Raw genomic sequence first — 25,987 nt, forward strand, 5'->3', positions numbered from 1 at the left:
GGCGTAAGAAGTCAATAATCATTTGGATAATTTAGATTGGATATTGTATATAGACATATATATTTGATGCATAAATTACCTTGTTGTACCAATTGAGATATGTACTCATAAATTATGCTATTTCGCATTTCGATCGTCCTTCCACTTGAATCATTTGCATGCATCTATGATATCATGTTTCCTGAACAAGTAATCTTGATATATATGATTGAACTGTTGATGCTGGGTATATGGATAGAGAAGTTCTAATTCATCCAAATTTATGAAATGCTAACTACCATGTACGTTTCTAATTACTTCCTATCTACCATTCTTACACTGATACCACTCTTATCTTGATCGGCTGTATCATCTTGTAATACATTTCCATCAATCATCAAACCTGCTATACCAACTGCACCAACTACTAAACCGAAAATTATCCTTGCATTAGGTCCCAAAGCTATAAATATAGAGAGATAAGTGATAGAAGAGTTAGCCATTTGCCCTTGTCGTTCTGAATTATATATGTAAATGAAATGAGACCATGAAATTTCATATGCTACATGTTATCAGAGCTCACACTTATACGAATCTAATAAACTCTTCTTCCCACCCAATTCAACAGTTGGTATACTCTTTGGTGATACACTTCCAGAACCTTGTAAAGCTGAAGCTCTAGCTGATCTTGCTATAGGTCCAGGTAATATTGGTTTTCTATCTGGTCTACCTGAAGCTGTCGCTCGTGATGTTATCGCTGATTGTGAAATTGTTTCTTTGGGAGATTGTGACATTATCGTAGATACGTGGGTATGAAAGCAATGGTTGTTGAGCTACAAGAACTGTTCAATTGTCAAATAGGTAAAATATTGGTAAAGTGTCAAGGTTGAAAGTCAGGTTACGGCAGGTTTCATCGCTGTCCTCCGATGCAGCTAAAGATGTCAACGGGATTTGAATATCCGGATCTCGAGTGCGATGTTAACTATGCATGTTTCGTAAATATCCCATTGCAGCTGGTGCGTTCTATCGAAAAATCTTCAACGATCATGAGCCAACTCTACAAGATTGAAGGTGAAGCTTGCACACAAAAACCCTGTCCTTGCAGACTTCTCAAACGTGATCACAATTTGCACATCATTCACTTGGATCAGTTTTCGTATAAAAGGAAGGGGTCCCGGGAATCGGTTCAAATATTCAACTAAATCTGAAGCAGTAACATTTTATCTGATTATAAGCACCGTCTTGCCTAAGCAAGAGAGATCAAGACAAAAGCAAGGAGATCAAAATACGATATCTCAACTTCTTACTGCTTTGGCGTCATTATCTGCTTCTTCCTCTTCTTCCTCTTCCTCTGCTTCTTCTTCTTCTTGAACATCCTCTTCCTCATCCTCATCTTCAACCTTTTTCTCTTCCTCTTGTTCTTTATCTTCCTCTACCATTTCCTCTATCTTAGCGTCCTCGTCTTCTGTTAAATCTTCTATCTTATCCTCAAGTAGACTTCTAAGTGCATGATCACGTTTCTTCACTCTATTCTTTAATTCTTCGAGTCGTCTTTTCAAATCTGCGTTATCTACCTCCAGATCGCCTTGCCGTCCTTTTAAAGTATCGCTTGTAGATTGCAATTTTGAAATTTGCGATTTCAATTTAGCTATTTCAATTTTCGCATATTGCAATTCAATTTTCGCAAATTGCGATTGGATTTTAGCTTTAGCTTGAATTGTGTGATGGATCTTTCTGTGAAAAACTTTGAGTATTTCTGAGAGTTTTATTTCTGACCATGCTTGAGCGGGATTATGAACTTTGATGAATTCTTTCAGATCGTCTTCTTCGTTAAGTTCATGATGCTTATCAAGAGAATATTCAGCATCATTGTCTGTAAATGCTTCAAAATGGGAATAGGGAAGACATACCATTTGACTTTCCTCATCATTGACAATCTCGGTACGTATACGTTTGACACCATAGGCATCGGGCTCTACGGGTGTAGAAGCTGGCCTCTTGGTTGTGCTTGATACGTTGGCTGTAGTGGTAGACATGTTTACCTGATTGTATGGAATACACGTACATACCACGTATCGTTGAAATAAGGATGATAGGAAGTAAAAAGAAAAAAAGAGCTGACAAGACGCACAAGCAGTAAGATGGATATCAGGAAAGAGACAATGAACATTTGCTGTTTGTGTGTTGTGTGTATCACCCTGATCCGCGACGCATTGATCGCCATGACAGCTATTTGCCGTTTCTCGAAAACATTCAATACATTCTCGTATAGTTATACAGGCACTTGATGCTTTAAAAATCTAATCACAGATACAATTCACAACTAGGTATATAGTAATACAGTTTATCGTATAGCTACTGAACATTCACAGGTATAAAAGACAAATCAACGTCGATGCGTGTGAGGGATATTTCCTACTCAGCTTTAGGTCTGTCTGGTGTGGGCCCACTACCACCACTCCAACCCCACCATCCACTAGATTTTCTTTGTTCCATATTTGGTCTTTGTCCATTATTTGGTGTTGGGGCACCTTGAGCTTCATCACGATTAATTTGTTCATAATCACTTGACAATCTCATGTGACTACTATTTCTGGAATTATGATAAGATAGGGATTCTTCTGAATTACTTGAACTTGCTGATGGTCTTCCATTTGCGTTTTGTGGTGTGGATATATTTCTGCTAAATCTGGCTGAAGCTTGAGCTAATTCAGGTGAAGATATATTCGGATAAGCTCCATTACCAGGTGAGGCTGCATGCATATATGTCCGAGATCGAAGGGTTGCATCGGACGAACTGTTCTTGACTCCTGGTGTAGGAACTGGAACAGGCATATGAAGTGATTCTGGGATTTGTTCCGCTATTTCTCGCAGATGCGAAGATGGTCGAGCTGGTTGTTTGTTGTTTTGCGCGGATGCGGCAGCTGCTGTCAGAGCGGATAAAGCTACAGGCATATACCTGAAAGGAGGTTAAGCATATATTATCATAAGCTTCCGAGCTCTCACTGCAGTCACGAAATCCAGATTGTTTCAGCTTGAAACACCTACTGTCCTGCATAACGAGAAACCAAACCATAAACCTGTTGGATAGCACCCGAAGCAGGATCTTGTAGAGTAGGGGGTTGATGAACTCCTGGTACATCGAATCCTTGTACACCTCCAACATCATATCCACCTTGACCAGGGAACGGTTCATGACCAGCTGGAAGAGCGACCTATATCCGAGCAAAGACGTTAGTTTTCCCAGTCGAAAAACGACGATAATGGACACCAAGCAACGCAACGCAACCTGTTACAAGTAGTATTGAGGCGACTTACATTGAGCTGAGCCTTGATTTTCTCCCAACACCAACCTAAACCACCTGCTAAAGCTGTAGAAACCCTTGATCTCAAACTAGCAAGGAAAGCATCGATATCCTGTTCGTGTTCATGGAAAAATGGAGCTAAATGATTATTGTAAATATAGGAAGAGCCCTGGAATCAAACACGTAATGTGAGTATTATTTTTATGACTTACGAAGGATTTGAGAACATGAGACATCAGATGACTTACCTCTGATTGGGGAAGGGAAAGATAAAGGAAGATGAGGGTCTTGATCAAGCTGTAGAACGGAAGCCTATACAGCGGTGACAGATCAGCTATTGCTCATATTCGATCAACAAACAAGTATTGCTGGTTCATATATGTATATGGAGGATTATTATGGTATGGAGGAATACAGAGATGTCGTTCATCAGATTTAGTATCACTTACCAAGTGAATGTCCAGCCCAAGACACTTTCCACAGCAGTCCAAGTACCAACTACAGACCAATACATTAACCATCTTTCAACTTGGATCATAGCCTCAGGTGAGGAATCAGGATGGAGTGAAAGAGCTTTATACGATGCATAAGCTGGGTAGAGGTAAGAGCATATATGGCTATTACAAAATAATAATAGTCAGCATGAGCGGCGGAACATGAATGTTAACGAGAAGCCTGAAGTGGATATGTAGTTGACATACCAACTCCATCTTGAAAGTAGAGCGATCAACATTGTGATTTGATAGCTCCTGTGAGTATCCTAATGATATAAGATGAATGTAAGTAATGTTATAATTCTTGAATTCAATGTTGAGATGTAAAAGTGATAAATGTTCAAATGACCTTCCGGGTTGATCTGGTATCTTGGTCCGGAACACAAAAACGTAATACACACGCGTATAAGCTTTCCTTGGTGAGCACGAGTGGCAAAATCAATCTGAAACTGAAAAGCGTGGCAATGCTATGCAAAAGTATGACCTGATGTACACCTTATCTGCATGGATCAAGCAACTAAGGAAAGTATATGTAGATGGCCAGGAAATGAAGACTCGTCAGGGGCAAGGCGAGAGATGAGATGATTTGCTTGCAAGATGTAAGTCATATACGCAGAATTTGCTCAATTTTGCTAAGCAACGAGAATATCAATTAACAATGGCTGGAGTATTCGTAACATGGGTGAAGCAGTAGCAATACTTGACAACTAAGACTGGGTGTTTTCAAATGTCGCCCTTAATGCTTATCATAAACTGGAGACACTCTTGTGGGTGTATCGGTTGATTCAGATGGTTTAGCTAAATGAAACCCCATAAAATTCTCATCCTTTTATTCCAACCATTTTGCCAACCTTCACCATTTGGACCTTGTCTTTTAACTTGTATATCAAGATCCGTGAGGGAATTATTCCAATTTTTTAAGATATTTTCAAACCATTCTAATTTAGCTTTAAATCTAATATCATTTTCTAGTGGATCTTCAATTGGACCTTTTTCAACTTTTGTTTTCAAAAAATCAATTAAATTATGTAAATAATCTTTGATTTCATCGTTTGGAATTTGATTTGATTCTTGATTTCTTGAAACTGTTAAACTTGCTAATAAGAAAATAGGTTCTAAAGTGAATAAACATCTATGTCTTCGATTATCATGTTTTAATTCATTCTCAAATGCTTTTTCGGCTGTAGGATATACATTCATCCATTCTCCAAAAGCTATTTTAGCTTGAGTAATTGATTCTTCGTCTGAAGAGAGTCTGAGATGACATGAGAGCTATATGCAGTAAACGTTCATAGATCAGCATACAAAAATCAAAGGTCTAGAGGTTTGTAGGAAACAAACATACAATAACATAATACCATAAGGGCTTTCTTGAGGACTTAGCTTTTAAACCTTGTTCAGAAGTTAACATCCATTCAGCTTGTTCATGGATCCAAGATTTCACTTGCATTACCAATCTTGAATCAATACATGATCCAGCTAGAATGATAGCTTGATCGACTAAAATGAGGAATCGAATCTAGATTAAACACACAGGGAAATTATTAGCAGGTTGTTATATACCAACGCTACTTGTAAGCTTAGACGAGCGATAACTTACAGCAATAACGAAAGCGTCATTGCCTCTGATTGGATCTTCACCTGGATGACATTGTGAAAATCTTACTTGAGGTTCCATTCTATCGAAAAAAGATAAGTATTAATAAGACTTGTCTTATTGGTCGACCATTGCTCGCTAGAACATATGAAATTAACTTGTTACTCACCTTGTTTCAGGATCAACGAAAAATGTTTTTAGTAGAGTTTGAATTTTTCCAATACATTCTTGTCTTCTTTCAAAATCTGTTATATACAACAAACCTAGAGCTAAAGTATGTACTTCTTTTGCCAATGCTTGTAATTGTTCTTGACCTTGTGGTTTAGCGCATTCTGTTGAACATAGAAAATATAATAGTCATTGATCAGCCTCATGTACTTTCGTCATATCTCACGGTTCTGTAACATGATGGAAAATTGCTGTGAGGCGAACTCACCTGGGTTTCTCTGACCATCTCTCCATTCTACGATATCGTCGAAAAAACAAAACAAGATAAAGAAGTTAGCTTTGATTTATAATTATGTGTTCTAAATTTAGCAAGTCATCGTAATCAACGAAATAAATTTACCCCATTTACCATCCTCAGTTTGCCACCAATATGGTTTAACAGTAAACAGTTGATTCTTACCACCACCTTCATCTTTTTCAACAGGACACAAAACCGGTGAAAAAGTTACCGAATATGTTTCGTTTGTAGATAAGATTTCATCTACTAATTCGTGTAAAATTGTAATCGTATTTGTATCAGTGGTTTGTTTAGGTAATGGAAGTAAGATATCTAATGGATCTGCAGGGATCGATAAGGGCTTAGGAGTCTGGGTTTGAGTTTGACTGAGGGTTTCCGATGACATATTGATTGCGTATTGTATATCTGATAGAGATTATCTGATGAAAAACTTAACAAGTAGGTTAATTTAAGGATTATATTGGTTTACCGTTTGCTTACTTGGTTGATGAGAGTTGATGAAATCGAATCTGTAAAGTGTATCTCAAATGGTATTTATACGCTACAATTCAGATGACTTCGTGCAACCTCTCACATCTATATTGACTGAACTTTCGGTGAAGAAAGGATTACATCCATGAACGGTTCTTCTAATGATGCAAGTCACATTATTTGATATCTCCTTCTTCTAAGACTGCTCACAAAGGTGTATACAAAGGAGGTATAGGGGTTAGTATTTGTAAGGTCAGTATTTCGCCTGGAGGTCGTGTTCAAAGGAGCGATACTTCAGCGTGTTTGATCCACTTACGCCCCTTAGCGCACATTTTGGGACTTCAGCCCTGATAATCCTTCAGCAATGATGTTCTTTTATGTGTGATGAGCAGGATAAGCAATTACGAATGCATAGATGTATCTTCTTTAAACCCAAAGAATAGGAATACAATGAACAATCAACAGTAGCTATGTACCTTCTATGTGCCACTTTGATAATTTACCGGGAATCGCCGCCATTATATCGATTCCATCATGATCTCTGCTTCAGCTTGTTACGAATGATCATTTTATCTATTTTTTGATAAACCGTTGATGGAAAAAAGAAAGACAGACATACCTTATACTTATATCAATACTAGAATTAACAGGATTCAAACCCATATAACAGCTGCTATTCTTATTTCTTCTCAAAAGTAACATTCAACACAAATCAAATCCAAAATGGCAGCTCCACAATATTTAGGTCCAGCAGGTTCAGAATCTTCAAATCCATTAACAGCATTTTGGAAAAATCAAGTTGTAAATCCTGAAAACAGAGAAGGAAATATAAAGTGGGTATTTGACATTTTTACACAGATTTAGTAGTTGGGGGTTTTAAGAAACAAGATTTGGAGAAAAAAAGGGAAAGGCGAAACTGCTTGAGAGAATATAGTGGTGAAATTGAGATGAATTTTTGGATATTTAACTAAGGAATTATTGGGAGTTTTATTCAAGACGGACCAAGGTGGAATAGAAATGATGCATCATCCATAATGCGCAATCAAATTACCTGAGATTCTCAACAAATGTGTAATTTAAGCGTAGAGTATAGAAGGAGGTTTAATCATAGACAATAAAATAAGGACGAAATGCCAATCCAAATAAATAGAAAATCCCTTTTTTTCTATCATTAAGAACGTAAAGGCAGTAGTTAGGTTTAGATTAGAATTGAAGGGGGAATAAGGATAATGATCATTCATGGATATGAGGAACACTCTAGAGCTAATTCATTGAATCTTTATTCCTTTTTTAGCATTGCACGAGCTACAGTCATTTTCATCTTAGGTGTAGCATTCGTTAGATCTTCACTAAGTAGTGCCTTAGTACCAGTATTTTAGGAGCGCTAAATGATCAACAGTAAGTCAACCTTTAAAACAATGCCGACAGGTTGATGCGATTTCCTGTCTAATTTCGCTGCGTAATAGGCTGATTGATTCATCGTCTTTTAGATAGATTTATGATTTTTAGAAAGAGAAAATATGTCTCTAAGAATGTCATCTTTGATTGGAAGATCTGAAACATGCTAGCAGAACGGAGGATTAATAATAGATAAAAAACCAAATGTATAATTCCCATCTCATGTATAGTAACATGCATTGCATCCACGACTCAATTTGCTGAGGACAATCCAAGTTTGATGAAAGGGTAATTTTGAGTGATAATAGATTACAGCCTGTATCGTGGATCGATAAGGAATCTACAAGTTAAATGTGAAAATTGTAGTCTCAATGTAGTCATCATTCAGTCTCAGTAAACCCGATAGCATGACACTTGTCAATTAACAGATTGTGGTTATTCATATATAACACATTTCTACAATTGTTCGACGGGAAAACAGATTTTCTTTTCAAGATACGGCATGATTATACTTTAGGACAGAATTTACATCTATAATTATACGATATGAAACGATAATGATCTCAATTAACCCATTTCACCTAGTTCTGCTCAACTGATCGATCACCTAATTCTGCTCAATAATTCCAACTAATGCTTTCTCGTATTTACCGGTGGTTTCACCTTCTACAGCTCTTTTAAGAGTTTCACGATATGCAGCTTGATATTGGTTCTTAATAGCGTTGAAACGTGGTCTGTTCCAATGACTTCTAACAATTCGATATATCCTATGTTGCGTTCGTGGATGTCAGCTCAATTCTATAAATTCCTGGTTTATCGTATTTCTTGACTTACATTCTTTCATCCTTAGTACCTAATCCAGCCATAGCGGCATGCAACATCTCTGCATCCCTGACGACACCTTGACCATCATTCTCAGCACCTTTGGCGATGTAAACTAAACCATCTCTCATATGACCTGAGAATTCATTTTGTACCCTATGAAATAGTCGCATACATAAGCTTTACCCGGGCAATTTGGATTACAGATCAATTTCGCACAATTCACTTACATCTGAGATAAGGTAACTCTGTGTCTTTGTGGGAAGGCTTGCGCGATAGCCTGAAGATGTGCATCTGATCTCGATATCAAGATACCACATACACCAATTTCATCCTGGATGTCATAACACCATATCAGCTGATACTTCTCTCTTAAACTGCTGTAATCACTCACTGTACCAATCTTTCCCGGGCCGGCTCGATACAAAGCTTCAACATCTTGTTGTACTTGTTGATGATTCACATAAGTTGATTCATCACGTTGACCTGATAAAGCCATGTTGAACATTCTGTATTTGGTGCTGTTTTGTCAGTATAACGGCTAAGTTGTATGTTAAACTTAATGAAAAGCATAACTCACCTCTCTGTCTTCATACTCAATTCACCTCTAACAGTGGAAACCAAATCTTTACCGTAAACTCTCTTATAACCTTCTTTGAGGTGGAAGATCTCTTCATTGGTTCGGCAAAGGAGTAACTCCACGAGTAAATCTTCGTGAGTACCCATACCCGCACATGCTCGATGCAAAAGATGAATATCACCACCTAATGGCCCAAGAGAAAGGAGGACCAAAGTATTTTCAAGCCTACGATAGATAACGTTAGGGTTGGACTTTTAAGGGAAGGACAGGTAGAAGCCGCCTATATAACAGATAAGGGAATAACTTACCATCCTGATAATTCTTTCTCCAAAGTCTTTTTTAAGGTTCTGCCGACCGTCTGTTCGTATGTTCTACTTAAAACTTCCATTTGGAAAGGATCTAAGGGAGACAGCGTGTCTACTATGGTTCTTTCGTCTGTCCCGAAACCCTGATTCATGATTCAGGTCAGCTTGTTTATAATATGTGTATACGTTAATTTTAGCTTACCTTGGTAGCTTTCCTTATACGTTCCGCATCGAATTGAGCATTGTAACCAGATAAGTTATTCACTGGTACAGCAGGTGAAGGTGCAGGTATAGGTATACCTAAAAATCTTGCTCCTTGACTTTGAGTGAAGGGTTGTTGTTGAGGAGGAGGAGCGCCATAACCACCTTGAGCACCATATTGCTGCTGTTGAGAATGAGGCGGAGGTCCTGCATATGATGGTTGAGCAGGAGACGCTCCGTATGGTGGTTGAGGTGAATGTCCACCATACGGCTGTTGTGGAGGAGGAGCGTTATATCCACCACCATATCCATTTTGAGCAGGATGGGCACCATAATTGACTGGAGGTGGAGGTCCACCATAAGGCTGTTGTTGTGGTTGTTGTGGTGGACCTTGATTATATCCATATCCACCTGGTCCACCTGGTCCACCTGGTCCAGCATATGAAGATGGTGGTTGTTGTCCCCATTGTTGTTGTTGAGGAGGTGGTGGAGGTTGATTATAGTTATTCTGATATTGACCGTACATTGTGGTTGTATAGGGTTGTATAGCCATGTATAAGCTTAGATGTGAACGTATGAGATATAGGTGGCCAAAAGGATAAAATGTAAATTTGATCCGAGTTATATATGTTTCGATGGAAGGAAGGGTAAAGATTAGCTCAAAAGAGATAGCTGTGTTTAGGTTGATAAGGTTAGGCTATTAAGGTATACTCGTAATGCTATAATTATCCTTTAATCGTAATGTTTCAAGATCAATCTATTACGATGCCAAGACCGCTAAAACCACCGAGCTTTAAGGCGGTGCAGTCACATTCCATTACGTACACAGCCATATCTTACACCCAGAACGGATATCACCGCCTTCGCGTCATCATGCATGTTTGCGTCATGGATAATCTTAGTCGGCAACCATGGTAGAATCAATATATTATACTGTAGTTGTCAAAAATCACTTTCTGCACTGATAGATTGTAACTCACATCAAGCCCGAGAAGGAGATACGCTAGCAAGGAAGCACATTTTCACCTCATATACAATGATGAAGCTCGGAGTATTTGGGCCTCAATGACCGACACTCAATATCGTAGCGATGTCAACGACAAGGCGACATAGAGATTGACGCGTTAAAGCACTGACCTTTTCAACCAACATTGAAGTCATCTAACTGATAGGGAAAATTCAGAATATTCTTCTCAGCTTTGATCATCGCGTTGTTTACATCGATCAAAACAAGAAGAACAGAATGGAGTACTCAAAATTCACTAAGGTTATATTAACTTGTTTGGAAATAAAAATCGTATTCCGTTCTTCTCTTATTTAGCTGTAAATCCTTTCCAAAATCTGATGATTTAGATAACAATTTGTTGTGTGTATCAACCTGTTATCGTATTATCACCTTGATTATTGCGTCTATTGAAGTTATCATGATCGATTCTAATATTACAGATGCGATATCTAAATTGATTATCAAGAATAACAACAACAACACTAATCAAAATGTAGTTAAAGAAAATCAAGAAGAACATGCTTTGATGAAAGTAAGTATCTTTAAATCACAGTGATCCTTGATGTTATAGGTTTTTCCATCTTGAATTAAAGCTAGGTGCTGAATAAGGTATATATTAATATGGTATTACCAATTTCATAAAATAGTTTCTACTTCAAGTGGTAGAAGATAATTATCAAGCTGAACAAAAAATCGAAAAATTGGAAAAGCAAGTCGAACAATTAAAGTCGAAGTGAAGAAATCAAAAGAAAAAGTGAGTAAAATTGAGATTTGTGTGAAGGTATTGATTTTATATCAAACAAGTCATAATGTAGCAATGCTAACATACAAAACATGTTTGGTGGTTTTTGAAAGAAGGATAGATATATCGAAAATCAAAAGAGATTTACGATTATACCAGAAGCTTTTACAAATGCATTATCAAATATTGATATTTGGCAATTTGGGGATTATACAGAAGAAATGATGAGATCACTTATGTGTACTTTAGCTCAAAGAACCAACCAACCTCAATATAAAGGTATTGTGATTAAATATTCACCTGGTTTAATCACAAATCCATCAGTCATATTGAATTCAAGATTAGTTATTGGTTATACGATGAAAGAAGGCAATAGATGGACTGTTTGGTCAATTTCAAAAAATAGTCATAGACATTCAAAATTTGCAAATACACTTCATAAACCTGAATGTGACAATTCAGATTGTCCTTGGTGTATAGTGGAAACAGATTTTGATAGGAGTTTATCAGTTTTCGATAATGGTAATAAAGAATTAGCTAACTTCTCTAAAGTAAGTATCATCCCCCACTCTGCACCACTCTGGTTCTTCAGCGCAAAATCCATTCCATGCTTGATGGTGTTGTTCTTATTGTGATTCACTCTTTCGGACCGTTGGAAAACAGATAGAAATCTCGGATTGATGAGAAGCTAATATTGATGATGATATGTAAATAGGAAGAAATCTCATCCAGTTTGGGCATTTATCGAGAATGGCTTATACCTAGAAAAGCAGTTCATCTAGACGTGAGTTATTTGAAATTTACAGTATCTTGCGATCTGAATTATATGAAATCGAACACCTCATGATCAAAGTTAAAAAATCTTATTCTCGATTTTCGTTCACTGTATTAGCATATCGCCGCAATCAATTCTGGACCATTTGTAATTTGGTTGATCAGTAAATTGATGAATCTAGAGGATAACAAATGTACTACACCATTTATCGAATCTGCTGCTAGGGAGGATGTACCTGAAAATTGGACTTTGGAAAGAAGTTGGCAATTAGAACTTTGTAGAAGAGGTTTAAAAGAATTACCTAAATCAAGAGAAAATTTTGAAAATCGTTGGAGAAATGATAAATCATATAGCTCATGATGGAACCAAAAGTCTACGTAATAGAGTGTTGATTCGTATGGATGTGTGTTAATTCACAGTTGACTGTACCCGAGCCTCAGAGAAGAGGTTGACTGTACTAATTGTTGCGCAATCATAACTAATCTCATTTCTTGGCGACATCTTCATACGCGATTTTAAGGTTTTCCGATAGATCCGTCCATTTGTCATTCTCCCGTCAGCCAGAGTGGGGAAAGGAAAATCGTCCCCCTCCGTCATGACTACTATTCTCAGACGAACTGCTCTGCTATTACAGTATTTTAAGCGACAAATCTTTTAAGCTACTTACGCTTTACTGTAAGCATGATTACGATTACGGTGAAAAAAGATTCGCTTCTGAGATTCTATCAGGAACAGATGACTAATGATATCGATAATCGGATCTATAAATGACATAAATTGAGTGATCTGCCTTAGGCGAATAACCGGGTCGGGCATAACCCCCACTCTGTCTCTTTGACGATGAGAGGATTCGACTCGTTTAATCTCGATGCTTTGATATTATGGAGATGGTCTACTCAATTCTTTGGGTATATATATAACAGCCTTGAGGGTGTGTTGCTAATGAATGATTCAACACTTCCTTAATCTCAACAATCATTTGGAAACAGCTTTAAATCAATATAATATGTCAGATCCATACGAGATATACGGATTTACAGCTTTACCAGCTGCTCAATCTTTGATTAAACCAGCAACAGATTCACCTAAAGAAATCAAAATAGAAGATTTATTACCTTTACCTTCATCACCTTTAGCTAAAAGAATCAATGAATATTGTAAATTAAAATTATCTGAAGATACATATAAACATAGTATTAGAGTTTATTTATATGGTAAAGCAATTTCAAAAGAATGTTTCCCACAATTTAATTTAACCAACAATGAAAAATTAGATGAAACTTGGTTTTTAACTGCATTATTACATGATATAGGTACGACTGATGAACATATACATAATACTAGATTAAGTTATGAATTTTGGGCAGGATTTCATGCTTTAGATATTTTACAAAATCCTTCCTCTACCTCCTCTACTAACACATCATCAAATTCAGTAGAGAAAGAACAAGGTGTAGCTATAGCTATAGCTACAAAAGATCAAGCTGAAAGTATATCAGAAGCTATAATAAGACATCAAGATATACAAAATAATGGAAATATTACATTAATTACAAGATTAATTCATTTAGGTACTTTATTAGATAATATTGGTTCAGGATCAAATTTAATTCATCCTTCCACAATTAAAAATATAATTGAAAAATATTCAAGACCAAATTGGTCAAATTGTTTTGCAAATACAGTTAAAAAAGAAAAACAATATAAACCTTATACAATGGTTAGTAGAATTGATGGTTTTCAGGATAAAATTTTAGAAAATCAAAAAAATGGTGTAACTGGGAAATATGATACTGCGAAATTATAAAATAAGTTCAAGTTCAGTTTAGTATGACAAAAAATTCTAAAGATAATATGGTATGAGCTTGTCTCCGTTGAAATGGATTAAATAGTTAGGTAGCGTTGTTGTAGTAGATAATTTTGATGATGATGATGATGATGTTGTTGTTGTTGTTGTTAGTCACGAATGAGAATTATGCAGGAATCATCGTGAATATGATTGCAACCGGAGTCTGAGAGCTAAAAAACTACAGCACTCAGGATTCCCAAATCGTCCCCTGTCATGGTACTAATTGAGGGATATCCGACTTAACTTTACAAAACGGACGGAATGCAGTGTTTTGTAGATTCTATGACCGTAGATGAGAATCCAAAGCAGGACTTCTGCTACACAAAGTTCAGAAGAGATTATGATGCATAATTTAGATTTCAACAAGAACCAAAAGTTTTCTTTTATAGCTTACCGTAACATACTCCGCTCGGACCTTTTTTTGACTGTCTTAACTTATCCTCCACTCTTTCAGTCCACCTTGCAATTTGCATTTTCATCGTTCATCTGAAAGTCCTCTTTCTCTGTTCTTGCATTTCTTATTATCCTGCTACACTCATACTTGCCCATCGAAAAAAATGTCTTGCTCAGACGAAGCTCACGACCATGACCATGGAAATGGTCATCACGGACATTCGCATGATGTACCTTTGGATCAATCACCTCTAGATTCATTATATGGTCAAATTGATTTACCTAATGTTACTGCTTTAAATGGTGAGGGCGGGGGAGAATCTGGTAAAAAGGCTATAAAGTGAGTCTGTAGTTCTTGCTTCAAGATACCATAACCAAAACACTCCATGTCATGCCTTGCTTGTACGATAAAAACAAAACAATTTCACTGATTTTCCGTCTATCTTACACTACTACTTATATTATATGTTAGAGCTTGGGATATGAGAGATGATGAAACTTTGGTAAGCTAGCCGAACATATACCTGCTTCTGAATTTAACTTACACTTGCAAGTCTATTCCGTCATCATTAGTGGTGTGAAAGTGAAGTGGATGATGAATTGATAATAAAAAGTACGTTTCCTTGCCCTAATACCAATTATACCTATGTCAGAGACAGTGCGGCCTACCTTGAACTTTCGGATCGTTCCTATTATTCGGCAATGATTAATTGATGACATACACATACTGGAAATGCAAATTCAAGGTAGAATTCATTAAATATTGACATGACATGACAACATCTTTATAGTACCATTCACAGCATATATCTCATTACGTTCAATAACACTCAAAGCTGGACCATCAGGTAAAACACCTTCCGAAATGCATCTTGTAAGTAATCCCTCTTTATCCCATAACACCTCATGGACCTTTGTTACTATATGATGATTGACTTCAATTTTAATCATATGTTTAGTTTCGTGATAATCCAGGATTAGATTTCTCAGATGCATCTTCTTCAACACCTACGCAAAAATTTGATGTGGTTGATGTGAAAGACGGAGTAGAATATCAAGTCAAGTGAGTCTCTACTCTCATCATTAGATCCTTTTATCATCAGCTAGGTATTGCGTGCATTCCATAAGAGGCATTTATCTGACATTATACATAATCGTGTTGGATTCAATCGAATTGAACCGAATAGAGCAGCAAAATTCAATGGATTAACTTCATTAACTTTATATTTCCCTGGAAATAATTCTGAACAAGTTGATGAAGATGAAGAAACTACTAGGATTTATTATATTGGTTTAAGAGGTACACATCAACCTGTACGTCATGTAACATCTCTTCTCCGATACTCGTCCTCTCGCTTGTTAGACGGATGTTAATCAGAAGGATGCTAAAGCCTGGTCTATTGCTATTATAGCTTCCAAATCGACCAGGAGTCATAATATACGAATCATCAGCTAGACCGACAGATCATAAGACTGAAGGTGTATCTTCAGGTCAAACCTTTAGACCGGGTTACTAAGTCTCATAAATTGAATGGGGTTTATAATACAATGATAGTACAATAAAATCGACTGTCCAACTGAAAAAAAAATTGTATAGCATGTAAAGAATGCATAATGTCGCATGTAATATATATCTTATACGTGCACCTATTCACATCTATCTAAATCGTATTAATCTATTCGGTTGTATCCCGTTTTTCACGACGATAATCGAGATTAAGGAGTAGCTCTACCCATCCATCTTGGATAGAGTGAACATTCTCTTACGGTCCATCTGTTGAGTAACCAGGCAAGGAATCGCTAAAGGTAACAGGAAACGATATCAGCTTTTCCATTTTACTTGGCAAGGTGGAACAACGTCAAATTATAATGGCTAGTTGCCAAAAAAACCCAACTCACTTCGACACCTAAACCATAACCACCATGTTCAGTTGTACCATATTTTCTCTGATCAGTGAACCAATAGTATGGATCTGAAGGAATGCCTTCTCTCTTGTAAGCTGCCATAAGAGTATCATAATCTGTTATTCTCATTGAACCACCAACAACTTCACCAACATTTGGTAATAAGACATCTACAGATTCAGTAAAATCAGGTGCAGATTCTAAAGGTTGCATATAGAATGCTTTGAGGAGTTTAGGGAAATGAATTAACATTATTGGTCGATTAATTTGATCAGTCATTTTTCTTTCTGCTGCTTCAGCGATATCATCTCCAACAACATGTTCAGATCCATCTTCTTTTGTTATACCATTTTCATTAAGGTATGTTATAGCGTCCCTGTAATCCATTCTCATAAATGGTCTTGAAGGTGGTTGGAAATCTGGGTTAAGTGTTTTAATAATTTCTGACGATACTGGATCGTTCAATAGTATTTCGACAACATCACAGATCTACATACAAACTATCAGCACGCGTTTCCGAGTGTTGACGCTGTGGATAGAGCGATCAAACTGAATTAGCCTGACTTACCATATCTTCAAGGTGATCCAAAAGATCTTTGAATTTGATAAATACTAATTCAGCTTCCAAATGAGTGTATTCAGATAAATGTCTATATCGTAGCAGGAAAACCCGTTAGAACATCAATTTTTAATGGATTTTCCGGTTGAAATCGTATAGAAATACTGAATCTTAACTCACCTTCTTGTTAAAGATTTTTCAGCTCTAAAAGATTCTTGAATACAATAAACATCACCTAAAGAAGGTAAAACAGTTTCTAAATATAATTGTGAAGATTGAGTTAAATATGCTGGTGCACCGTAATAATCAAATTCAAATAAAGTTGAACCACCTTCAACAGAAGTTTGAACCATACATGGTGGTGTAACTTCAGTGATTCTTCTTTTATGGAAAGCATCTCTAAATGCTCTTAATAATAAAGCTCTAACCCTCATAACTGATGTAGCAGTTTCACCACGTAATTCTAAATGTCTTAAATCGGCTCTAATTGATGCGTCAGTGTCCTAGCAGATTGAATAAACGAGAATAATTTTCCGTCAGCTTAGCTTTACCAACATCAATTTCAATGATATAGAGGTCATGTGGCTGATTGATTCTCAAAGAAACGTGTCACTGACTTGTTGTAATCTACCTTCGAAAGCATCTGAACCACCTGGAGCTTTACCTAAAATTTTCCAATAATCAACTAATAACTCAACACCACCTGGTGCAGTTTGACCTTGTTTAACTTTTTCGATAGTACCAACCAATTCAACTGTACTTTCTGTTGTTAAATCTAAAGCATCTAAAGTTTTTATACAATCACCAGTTAAAATACATTGTAACATTGCTGTACCATCTCTAACAACTAAGAAATAATTAGTTTTTTGTGGTCTAAATCGGTGAACCCAACCTTGAATTCTAACCCTTGAACCAACTAATTCTGGTACAGCGTAAATTTTAGTCTGTAATCGAAATAAGGTTTTATCAGCTACATCATTATATATATATAGCTTTTGCATCAATTTGTGAGATGATGATTGTACCACTAACTTTTTTAGATTCTTTTGATTCATCATCAACTAAAATAATATTTTTAGCTTCTTCTCTTCTTTTTCTTTCTTTTTCATCTTTTTCCAATTTATCTTTTTGTAATTTTTCACCTTCTGCAAGTAATTTAGCTTGAGATTTTCTCCAACCTGAAATATTTTTAACTAATTTTTTTTTACCTGATGTAGATAATTCAATCCATTCATTTCTTTCAACTGAATCAGATTTTCTAATCATTAAAATTACATTTTGTGTTGGATTTGAATCATTTTCAATTGTTGGTTTTATAGATTGATATGCTTTTAAAGGTGTAGAAAAAGGTGATAATTCAGCTCCAGATCCTGTTTCATCAGATCCTGCTTTTTCATCAATATATAAAATTGGTAATCCTAATGAAACATTGTATAACAAATGACAAACATCAGCTATACAGCTCTAAGCCAGATAAAGGATCGTTCAGATAACTTACCAGACCTATCGACATCTTCTTTTGGTGCTTTTTCACCAAAGTTAAGTGTATCAGCAACGGAAGTAGCAAGCTTTGAAGCTACATCTTGAGCTTGTTCAGCGATTGTTGGTTGAGCGTTTTCAGCCATGGCGAGGTATGAGTAGAATACGAAGTATGTGGGAGAGAGGGTAGCCAAAGGAGAAGGCTTTTGTCCTGCCTTTTATGCTTCTGAAGTATACCTTGTAGCGATAAAGGAGGAATTGAGTCGAATTTCTGGAAAAAGTCGAATGCAAGTAGTGTTGTTGTCGGTATGTAAACTGTAAACGCGAGCAGAAACCGAGCGTATCAAACTGAGATGAGTGATAACGTTTACAAAGATAAGGAATCCTCTTTAAAGAATATTGCCACGTCAGACTGTTTGTCTATCGCTTATTATGCTTGGCAGTGTTTAGTGGGGTCCCCGATATTAAACTGTAATCGGATCGGGTAACTAACCTCATCGTAGAGGGTCAAGTGAAAACATTAGATTAGCTCTATTGAATGATAAATATGTTATAACCGTAAAGCCATCTTGACAACATTTCTATAGAACGTGAACGTTAGAACAGTATTTACAACTTACTTTGGTGTGTCTCTTTCACTTACTTAAGTAATAGGGTTCTCAGAAGGTAGTGACCACGAAGAGAGCAACATACAATGACACACGGATTTGGTACACCCTCAGTTGCAATAGCGACAACGCCCACAGTGATATCAACCTTTTTCTCGCATTTATTGGCTAGGAGTAAACGTAAATCACAATCCAAGAAATCTTTGAAAGATGGAGGACCAGGTGGTGGACCGGAAGACCAATTGAGCTACGAAGAAGGATTGAAAGTGATAAGGAAGTTTTTGGAATTCTCAAGTCATCATGGTGTTGAAGAAGTACAAAGCTTTACTGCTATGTGGGTTCCCACTCCGCGTGAGTATCAAAGTGTCTGGTATACCTTATCTTTTATAATCACTAATTGCTGAAGTGTGAAGATATATAGATATGAAAGGAGCTAATATTCTGAATACGTTTAGATTGGGTACGGCGAGAAACCGTTACAATTCCAGAAACGAATATTCGAGCTGCAGAAGATATACTGGCTAAACATCTGTCTACATATGGTCCGGAAGGTGAACAAGGTGATGGATTGAAGCTGATAGGAGGAGCCAATTGGTGGAAGGTCAGAGGAAGGACGTTGGAGGGTGAATGGATAGAGGTAAATTGAAGTCTGCTTTACAGTCTCAATCAAAACTCGTTAGGGCAATACGAGCTAATGAGAAATGAACAGATGCAAAAAGATTATCTTAAACGAACGACTACTGCTGCTCAAAAGGCTTCCACCTCTCAGCAAGCTACGGAGCCACCTTTGACACAAACTCCCTCAGGTACAGATTATTGGAGATATTTACCTAAAAGATCAGCTACAACGGGGAGCGATAGTGTGAAGGATAATTCAGGTGCAGATGTATTGGATGACAGGGTAATATTGTATATCCACGGTATGTATTATTACTGGTCACTCTTATTTTTATAAGCTTAGATCCAAGATAGCTTACCACTACTAAAATAGGGGGAGCTTTCTTTTTCTCTTCATTGGAAACACATAGATATCAGATTCAAAGACATGCTAGAAAAGCTGGTGCTAGAGCGTTCTCGCCAGCTTATAGACTATCGCCTCAATATCCTTTCGTGAGTAGGCATCATCATCCATAAATAGTCCCGAGTAGTCTCCAGTCCGTCAAGCAACTTTACTGACCGTTTCCTTGTAGCCATGCGCACTCCTCGATGCTTTAGCATCTTATCTTTATCTTATAGATCCACCACCGGAAGCGCATACACCAATCTTACCAACAAATATAATATTCATGGGTGATAGTGCAGGTGCAGGAATGGTCATCTCACTCCTGGTCTTGATTAGAGAGATGGGTTTACCAATGCCAGCAGGAGCAAGTTTAGTTTCGCCCTGGGTAGATTTGACACATAGTATGCCTAGTATAGGCGGAGATGATAGTGGAGATTTTATACCCAACACCGGGTGAGTAGCTCAGACTTGCGGTGATTTGAATCAGGGAGCTGAAACCAGGTCACATATGCAGGTTCCACTATAAACCAAGTTGTGCTTGGCCGCCTCTTACAGGAGATGGTGTTACTGTTACAATGCCCGATGGAACCGAACAGCATTTTGATGAACAGATACAGATGTACTGGTGAGTTGATCTAATCTATAAAACATATTTATGAATCTAATGAAGATACCTTTTTAGTTCTAACAATCTCTTAACCCATCCACTGGTATCTCCTGTGAATATGGGTTCTCTAGGAGGTCTTTGTCCTTTACTAATTGTGAGTCGCCCAACTGTCCTTATCAATAGTTAAGAGACACAAGCTGAATTTGACAACTCTGCTTAGGTCGGCGGCGGAGGAGAACTCCTTCGTGATGAGGTGACTCTCCTTTCATATCATTCACTATCTGATCCAATAGCTGACTAGATATTCCGCAAATTTAGATTATGTATATAGCTCATAAAGCTGCTTCGCCCACGACCTATCCACCGAGTTCGACGACTTTATCGCAGTATCCTGATCAAGCGAGGTTGGTCAACAAGTACAAGCCCACCAAAGTACATTTACAGATATATGAAGGATGTTGCCATGTTGTTCCGACTCTGAGTTGGACAAGAAGTTCGAAATACATGTACAGAGCGTGCGCTAAGTGAGTATGGTTGGTTTCAGAATAAATATGGTAGTGTATTTGTTGAAAAGCTGATTTGGGGAAACAGCTTCAATATTTGGGCTTTCACGGCTGCACAAAAAGCTGTCGAGCGTAAACTACACCATGAGAGATCACATCAATCATTGAAACACGGTTCTCGTCAGAATAGTATCAACAATAATGGTTCTACACCAAATACCTCAGTTCCAGCAAGTGGCAGTACATCTGTCACTGGCAGTAGAGCTACATCAACTATAGATTTGACACAACCTATCATAGGATCTACAGCAGCTTCAGCAGCTAATAGAGAAGAGTTGGATTTGGGTGATTTAGAATCTGAAGCATCATCAGATTCGGACGAATCGACTTCTACATTTGCTAATAATGATGAAACTCCAGATCAAGATAATAACAATATACCTAATGGAGATAAGAAAGGTATTATTAAAGGTATAGTCACAGTATCAGGAACAGAACCATTATTTTCTCAAGGGAGTAATATAGTTTCTGAAAGGGTATCTACACATGGTAAAATAAGAGAATTTGAACCTATAAATGAAATTCCATCATTAAATCCAAATCTAAAAGAATATATTGGACAAATTCACGGTTCAGGTGCAATTCAAAAATGGTTATTAAAACGTAAAGAATTTGATTCAAAATATTCTTCTTCATTAAATAAATGGAGAGAATTGAAATTAAAAGATAGACAAAAAGCTAAAAAACATGGATATTTAACAAGAAATTTAAATCCTTTAGAAGATAATCCACCTTTATGTAGTTTAGCAGGTATATATGATTTAGATTTAGCAAGACAAATTGGTAAATCTGTTGATGAACCTACAGGTAAACAATCTGGTGTAGTTGGTATGTGGATGAAAATGGGTGCAAAGGTAAATTTGGCAAATTCCAATTCCTTCAATCTCATTTACTGAACTGTTTTTTTAATTGTTCATCGCTAATATTGCCCTTTTTATTAAATCACTATGACAGGCCGATAAAGAACACGCAGGTGGAGATAATTTAGGAGAAATCAAAGAAAACGTTGAGCAGGAAATCAAACAAGAACAAGTTCGTAGAGCTTCATTGTCAGCCGGTACAACGAATCCAGTCAATACTCAAAAACAGGGTATCTCAAATGAGCCTGAAACTATACCTGAAAACGATGTTATAGGGCGATAAAATGCCGATTATTTTCGAATAAATTCGGACAGAATAAATGGTCAGACCAACATAATGTAGATGTAGCTTTCATAATAGATGATATTTACTTGAAATTATATATCATCGAAGTCATTTATGTAATGAATTTCTCTTTTCATTCAACGAATGTAGCCCCATCGTTCATGACCCAGCGTAACAGCGTGACAGTTATAGCATAATGGGCACTCACACGCATGTCTATAAGTGCATCATACATCATAAGTAAGTATCGCAATTTCCAATATTATCATACATGTATATGTCATATGATATTCCGATCAATGATCGTTTAACCAATAACAATATCCAGAACAGGACTACAGAATTGCAAAAAAGAGTACATATATCAGCTGAAGGATCTATCAATTTTCTGAAAAAGCAAAAGATGAAGAAAAGCCACTTTACCTTATCGTAAACTCAAAATCATTATCGTTAGATATCAATCTCAATTGATCAATAATTTTAAAAGTACCTTTCCTCAAAGCTAAAAATCTAATTCTTGTTGAAAGTGAAGTAAAAGGTAATAATGGTCCACATCTAATATCATTTTCTAATGGTATTATTGATGGTGAAGTTGATGAATAATTTGCAAGGGATTGTTTCAAGACTTTCAAAAGACAATTTGATAGCAATTAGCACAGAAACGGAGTAGATTGATTTTTGTGAATGATTATGATGATATCAAATATTGGATGTTTCCGACTTACCGATATCGTCAACTCCCCAATCAGGTTCACCATCATCATTACGTTTTTTCCTCCTTTTATCCCATATTTCTTTCATCCTATGTTCTACATTCACCGAGTCATCATTAGAATTCTGTCTAGGAGGTATATTTAATCTGAATCTCTTAACGTCATCAGATTTATTATGAACGAAAATTTCTAATGAAAAAGTTTCTAATGGTTGTATAGTTGATTTACCAAGTTTATTCGATAGTCTGTCATCATTATTGGCGATATTTGACGAATTATTATTGGACGAATAAGAAGGTAAAAGTTTAATGGAAACTAGTAAACCATTTTGTTCTTTTTGATTACTTTGTTGTTGTTGTTGATTTTGTCTTTGACTGGTTAAAGAAGTTACCCTTTGATTCTGTTGATTACCATTTATCATTTGACTTGGCATTAAAGGTTTTCTATTTTGTTGTTGTTGATTGAGTTGATGTAATTCTTTTTCTCTTTCAACAGATAATAAATGTGCTAAAGAATATCTTTTATCGCCTGCAATAGAATTATTTTGAATTTGATTAGATGCTATCAAAGAATTTGATTTCGAATTTCTGTTATTGATATTGTTATTGTTACTATTGTGGTTATTGAAAGAAGGTTTAGGTAATCTATTATGATTAGGATTATTATTAAATTGATCTGAATTATAAAATGGTGTTAAATCTAATGAACAATTCCATCTTGAATGAAATTCTTTGGTCTGATATTTATATTCCTGTTTATTTTCATTGGATTTAGATGATGTTGATTGCAAACTATAAGGTTTCCCAATAACAATAATTGAGACAGGTCTAATTTCATCATTTCTACCTAAAGATCTATTCACAATTTCTTCCAAACCATTTATATTATTTTCTCTTGATGTATTATTATCTATTGACGATGCAATTGTAACTTTATATAACAAGTTATATTGTTCTATACTACCTAATCTTAATGGAAATGATATTACTTCATTATTTTGACCTTGATTTTCCTTTTCATTTGATTGCGATGGACTTTGAGGGATCAATTCAGTTTTTGCTTTACCACCTTTACCACCAATTTCAATATTCACTTTTATCACTTCAAAACCATTTTCCAAAGATATTTCAGGTGAATTTTCAATTTCAACACATAATATTATACATTTCTCATTTTCCTCTTCTTCTTGAACAGCATTTTCAGTCAATAATTGAGGTAGAAATAAAGTCCTCATTCTAACTCTTAGTCCAGGTGCTAAAGATAAAATACGTCTGTATGATTTACGTAAAGTTGTTGATATTATAGGTTGAATGGTTGTAGGTGGTTTACCTCTTTCTCTACTTGGTTCGCCGAGTGATGAAGAGGATGCCGTTGATGGTGTTATAATAGTTGAGGCAGCTACGGGTGTGATGGCTGATAAGGGCAATGGAGAAGTTATTGTCGACTCTGATGGCATAGATAGATCCTGGCGTAAGGAAGGCGCTAAGCGTGTTGGGGGCATCATATCTTCACCTAGTAAGATCAAGTTCAGCTCAAACGCTTATCAAGAATATCTGAGATTTTGAGAATCAAAAGAGACTCACCTCCCGCTAATCCACCAAGCAAATCTATCTGTTCCATTCCAGCATAATCATCATCATCATTTTCATCGTTGTTCTCATATTCAGTCCCATCTGTCCTTATGGTGGTTCCACTACGTATAGAAGTCGTATCTATGCTTTGAGCATTACGTCGATGTGTCTTTGTATGCGTTTGATCACGAAGTGTTACTGAAGCTGTTAACGCCAAGAGAGGATTCTGGATTTGTGTCCTAACGTACGCTGAACCAGTTATGGAGATTAGTTATTCGCGCTCGTGACTATGTTCTTCAAGACGTCCAACAATTGAGGTTGCGAATTGACATCTTTCCCAGCTAGAAACTTACCGATAGGCACTTCACCTCTCCAGATGATATTCCAACCGTCTTTAGACCTTATAATCTTTCTACCTATTCCTGGATTTTTCAATTTAGAATGTAACAGACTTGATTTATCATCTTCTTCCCATGGACCAGAAACCTCTTCAACATTACCTTCCCAAACTACCACACCTTCAATATTAGCATATTGTTCTTCACCTTGATCCATCTTAGGAAAAGGATTTGGTGTTATAGGTGGATTTGAGAAATCAATTGATTCTCCTCCATCATCTCCTCCAGCCTTGTTTGGTATTATTGGTGTATGTGGAGGTACAGGTGGTGCCAAAGTTGATGCTGAATTTGATATCGGTAATGTCGCTGTAGGTGTTGAAGTTGAGTTTGAAGTTTGATTTGATCTGTTAAATGAGGAAGGCGGCAAAGATGGTATAAATGATGCTGTCATCGTCAACTATTTATTTCATAGATGACTGATTAGCTTAATCGGTATACATGATATGGAACAAGTAAAGGAGTCTCACCTGTAATCTGCCTAAGAATCTCAATAGTTCTGACGTTGGCTCTTTAGCATCCAAAGCTGGTGTTCCAGGTAGACCCTGCAGTACTTCTTCAGGTAGATGTATCGACAGGAAATAAAACAGCTTCTCATCTGGCGAAAGACATATATCATCAGGTTAAATTTCTCATCATCAATCAGTCGGAAAGCAACGTCAAGGAGACTTGGACATACCGAAGAAAGCTGTATCTCTAACGTTGGAACTTTCTATACCTTCCCACCAGCTAGACAAATCTTCTCCATTATTGGTAGGTTCATCAGGTAAAGAAGATATTTCCGGTATAATCAAGTTGAGAGAAGATGAATGAAATAACGTTTCATAGTAAGCTGACGGATTTGGTGAGGGCATTGTGTAAAGCTTCTACCAACGCTCTAGATAACAGCTGACCACGATCAGGAGCCTAGATACGATCCTATTGTTGATAAGTTGGTGGATTGAACATATCAATACTGCAAAAGAGAGTATTTAAGCAATGTCAATATTGCGAATGAAACGCGAAGCAAATATTGTGGGGACTCCGGAAACTTCGGCGACAAAATCAATTAATCA

General features: G+C 36.6%; 11 protein-coding genes across 11 annotated transcripts; 4 read left to right on the forward strand and 7 right to left on the reverse strand.

Annotated features, from left to right (window-relative positions):
* Positions 1–293: 293 nt before the first annotated feature.
* On the reverse strand, positions 294–773 carry L201_007976 (uncharacterized protein; the record flags this gene model as incomplete). Its single annotated transcript, XM_066223677.1, has 2 exons — positions 294–442; positions 563–773. 2 exons carry the CDS (start codon positions 771–773, stop codon positions 294–296), a joined length of 360 nt encoding a protein of 119 aa, XP_066079774.1.
* Positions 774–1,274: 501 nt separating this feature from the next.
* L201_007977 (uncharacterized protein) lies at positions 1,275–2,015 on the reverse strand (the record flags this gene model as incomplete). The annotated part of the gene is made up of 1 exon (XM_066223678.1): positions 1,275–2,015. One exon carries the CDS (start codon positions 2,013–2,015, stop codon positions 1,275–1,277), a length of 741 nt encoding a protein of 246 aa, XP_066079775.1.
* A 379-nt stretch (positions 2,016–2,394) lies between these two features.
* Positions 2,395–4,017, reverse strand: L201_007978 (uncharacterized protein; the record flags this gene model as incomplete). Its single annotated transcript, XM_066223679.1, has 6 exons — positions 2,395–2,938; positions 3,028–3,194; positions 3,298–3,453; positions 3,533–3,596; positions 3,734–3,901; positions 3,986–4,017. 6 exons carry the CDS (start codon positions 4,015–4,017, stop codon positions 2,395–2,397), a joined length of 1,131 nt encoding a protein of 376 aa, XP_066079776.1.
* Positions 4,018–4,576: 559 nt separating this feature from the next.
* Positions 4,577–6,226, reverse strand: L201_007979 (uncharacterized protein; the record flags this gene model as incomplete). Its single annotated transcript, XM_066223680.1, has 6 exons — positions 4,577–5,050; positions 5,124–5,297; positions 5,379–5,457; positions 5,545–5,707; positions 5,812–5,838; positions 5,944–6,226. The coding sequence occupies 6 exons, from the start codon at positions 6,224–6,226 to the stop codon at positions 4,577–4,579; spliced, it is 1,200 nt and encodes a 399-aa protein (XP_066079777.1).
* Positions 6,227–8,317: 2,091 nt separating this feature from the next.
* Positions 8,318–10,144, reverse strand: L201_007980 (uncharacterized protein; the record flags this gene model as incomplete). The annotated part of the gene is made up of 7 exons (XM_066223681.1): positions 8,318–8,477; positions 8,545–8,688; positions 8,763–8,866; positions 8,927–9,041; positions 9,113–9,337; positions 9,421–9,560; positions 9,620–10,144. The coding sequence occupies 7 exons, from the start codon at positions 10,142–10,144 to the stop codon at positions 8,318–8,320; spliced, it is 1,413 nt and encodes a 470-aa protein (XP_066079778.1).
* Positions 10,145–11,587: 1,443 nt separating this feature from the next.
* L201_007981 (uncharacterized protein) lies at positions 11,588–12,501 on the forward strand (the record flags this gene model as incomplete). The annotated part of the gene is made up of 3 exons (XM_066223682.1): positions 11,588–11,917; positions 12,082–12,150; positions 12,259–12,501. The coding sequence occupies 3 exons, from the start codon at positions 11,588–11,590 to the stop codon at positions 12,499–12,501; spliced, it is 642 nt and encodes a 213-aa protein (XP_066079779.1).
* A 646-nt stretch (positions 12,502–13,147) lies between these two features.
* L201_007982 (uncharacterized protein) lies at positions 13,148–13,948 on the forward strand (the record flags this gene model as incomplete). The annotated part of the gene is made up of 1 exon (XM_066223683.1): positions 13,148–13,948. One exon carries the CDS (start codon positions 13,148–13,150, stop codon positions 13,946–13,948), a length of 801 nt encoding a protein of 266 aa, XP_066079780.1.
* Positions 13,949–14,547: 599 nt separating this feature from the next.
* L201_007983 (uncharacterized protein) lies at positions 14,548–15,900 on the forward strand (the record flags this gene model as incomplete). Its single annotated transcript, XM_066223684.1, has 7 exons — positions 14,548–14,723; positions 14,856–14,886; positions 14,957–14,996; positions 15,175–15,257; positions 15,343–15,446; positions 15,571–15,697; positions 15,796–15,900. 7 exons carry the CDS (start codon positions 14,548–14,550, stop codon positions 15,898–15,900), a joined length of 666 nt encoding a protein of 221 aa, XP_066079781.1.
* A 199-nt stretch (positions 15,901–16,099) lies between these two features.
* L201_007984 (asparagine-tRNA ligase) lies at positions 16,100–18,472 on the reverse strand (the record flags this gene model as incomplete). The annotated part of the gene is made up of 7 exons (XM_066223685.1): positions 16,100–16,183; positions 16,283–16,777; positions 16,857–16,938; positions 17,028–17,350; positions 17,465–17,791; positions 17,880–18,265; positions 18,346–18,472. The coding sequence occupies 7 exons, from the start codon at positions 18,470–18,472 to the stop codon at positions 16,100–16,102; spliced, it is 1,824 nt and encodes a 607-aa protein (XP_066079782.1).
* A 548-nt stretch (positions 18,473–19,020) lies between these two features.
* Positions 19,021–22,250, forward strand: L201_007985 (uncharacterized protein; the record flags this gene model as incomplete). The annotated part of the gene is made up of 11 exons (XM_066223686.1): positions 19,021–19,285; positions 19,390–19,571; positions 19,644–19,854; positions 19,926–20,044; positions 20,125–20,390; positions 20,452–20,562; positions 20,620–20,698; positions 20,765–20,797; positions 20,863–21,068; positions 21,136–21,961; positions 22,062–22,250. 11 exons carry the CDS (start codon positions 19,021–19,023, stop codon positions 22,248–22,250), a joined length of 2,487 nt encoding a protein of 828 aa, XP_066079783.1.
* A 310-nt stretch (positions 22,251–22,560) lies between these two features.
* L201_007986 (uncharacterized protein) lies at positions 22,561–25,786 on the reverse strand (the record flags this gene model as incomplete). The annotated part of the gene is made up of 7 exons (XM_066223687.1): positions 22,561–22,588; positions 22,677–22,878; positions 22,979–24,478; positions 24,550–24,786; positions 24,891–25,332; positions 25,403–25,530; positions 25,612–25,786. 7 exons carry the CDS (start codon positions 25,784–25,786, stop codon positions 22,561–22,563), a joined length of 2,712 nt encoding a protein of 903 aa, XP_066079784.1.
* Between the last annotated feature and the right edge of the window lie 201 nt (positions 25,787–25,987).

The sequence above is a fragment of the Kwoniella dendrophila genome, chromosome 11, assembly GCF_036810415.1.
Source record: "Kwoniella dendrophila CBS 6074 chromosome 11, complete sequence".
NCBI lineage: Eukaryota > Fungi > Basidiomycota > Tremellomycetes > Tremellales > Cryptococcaceae > Kwoniella > Kwoniella dendrophila.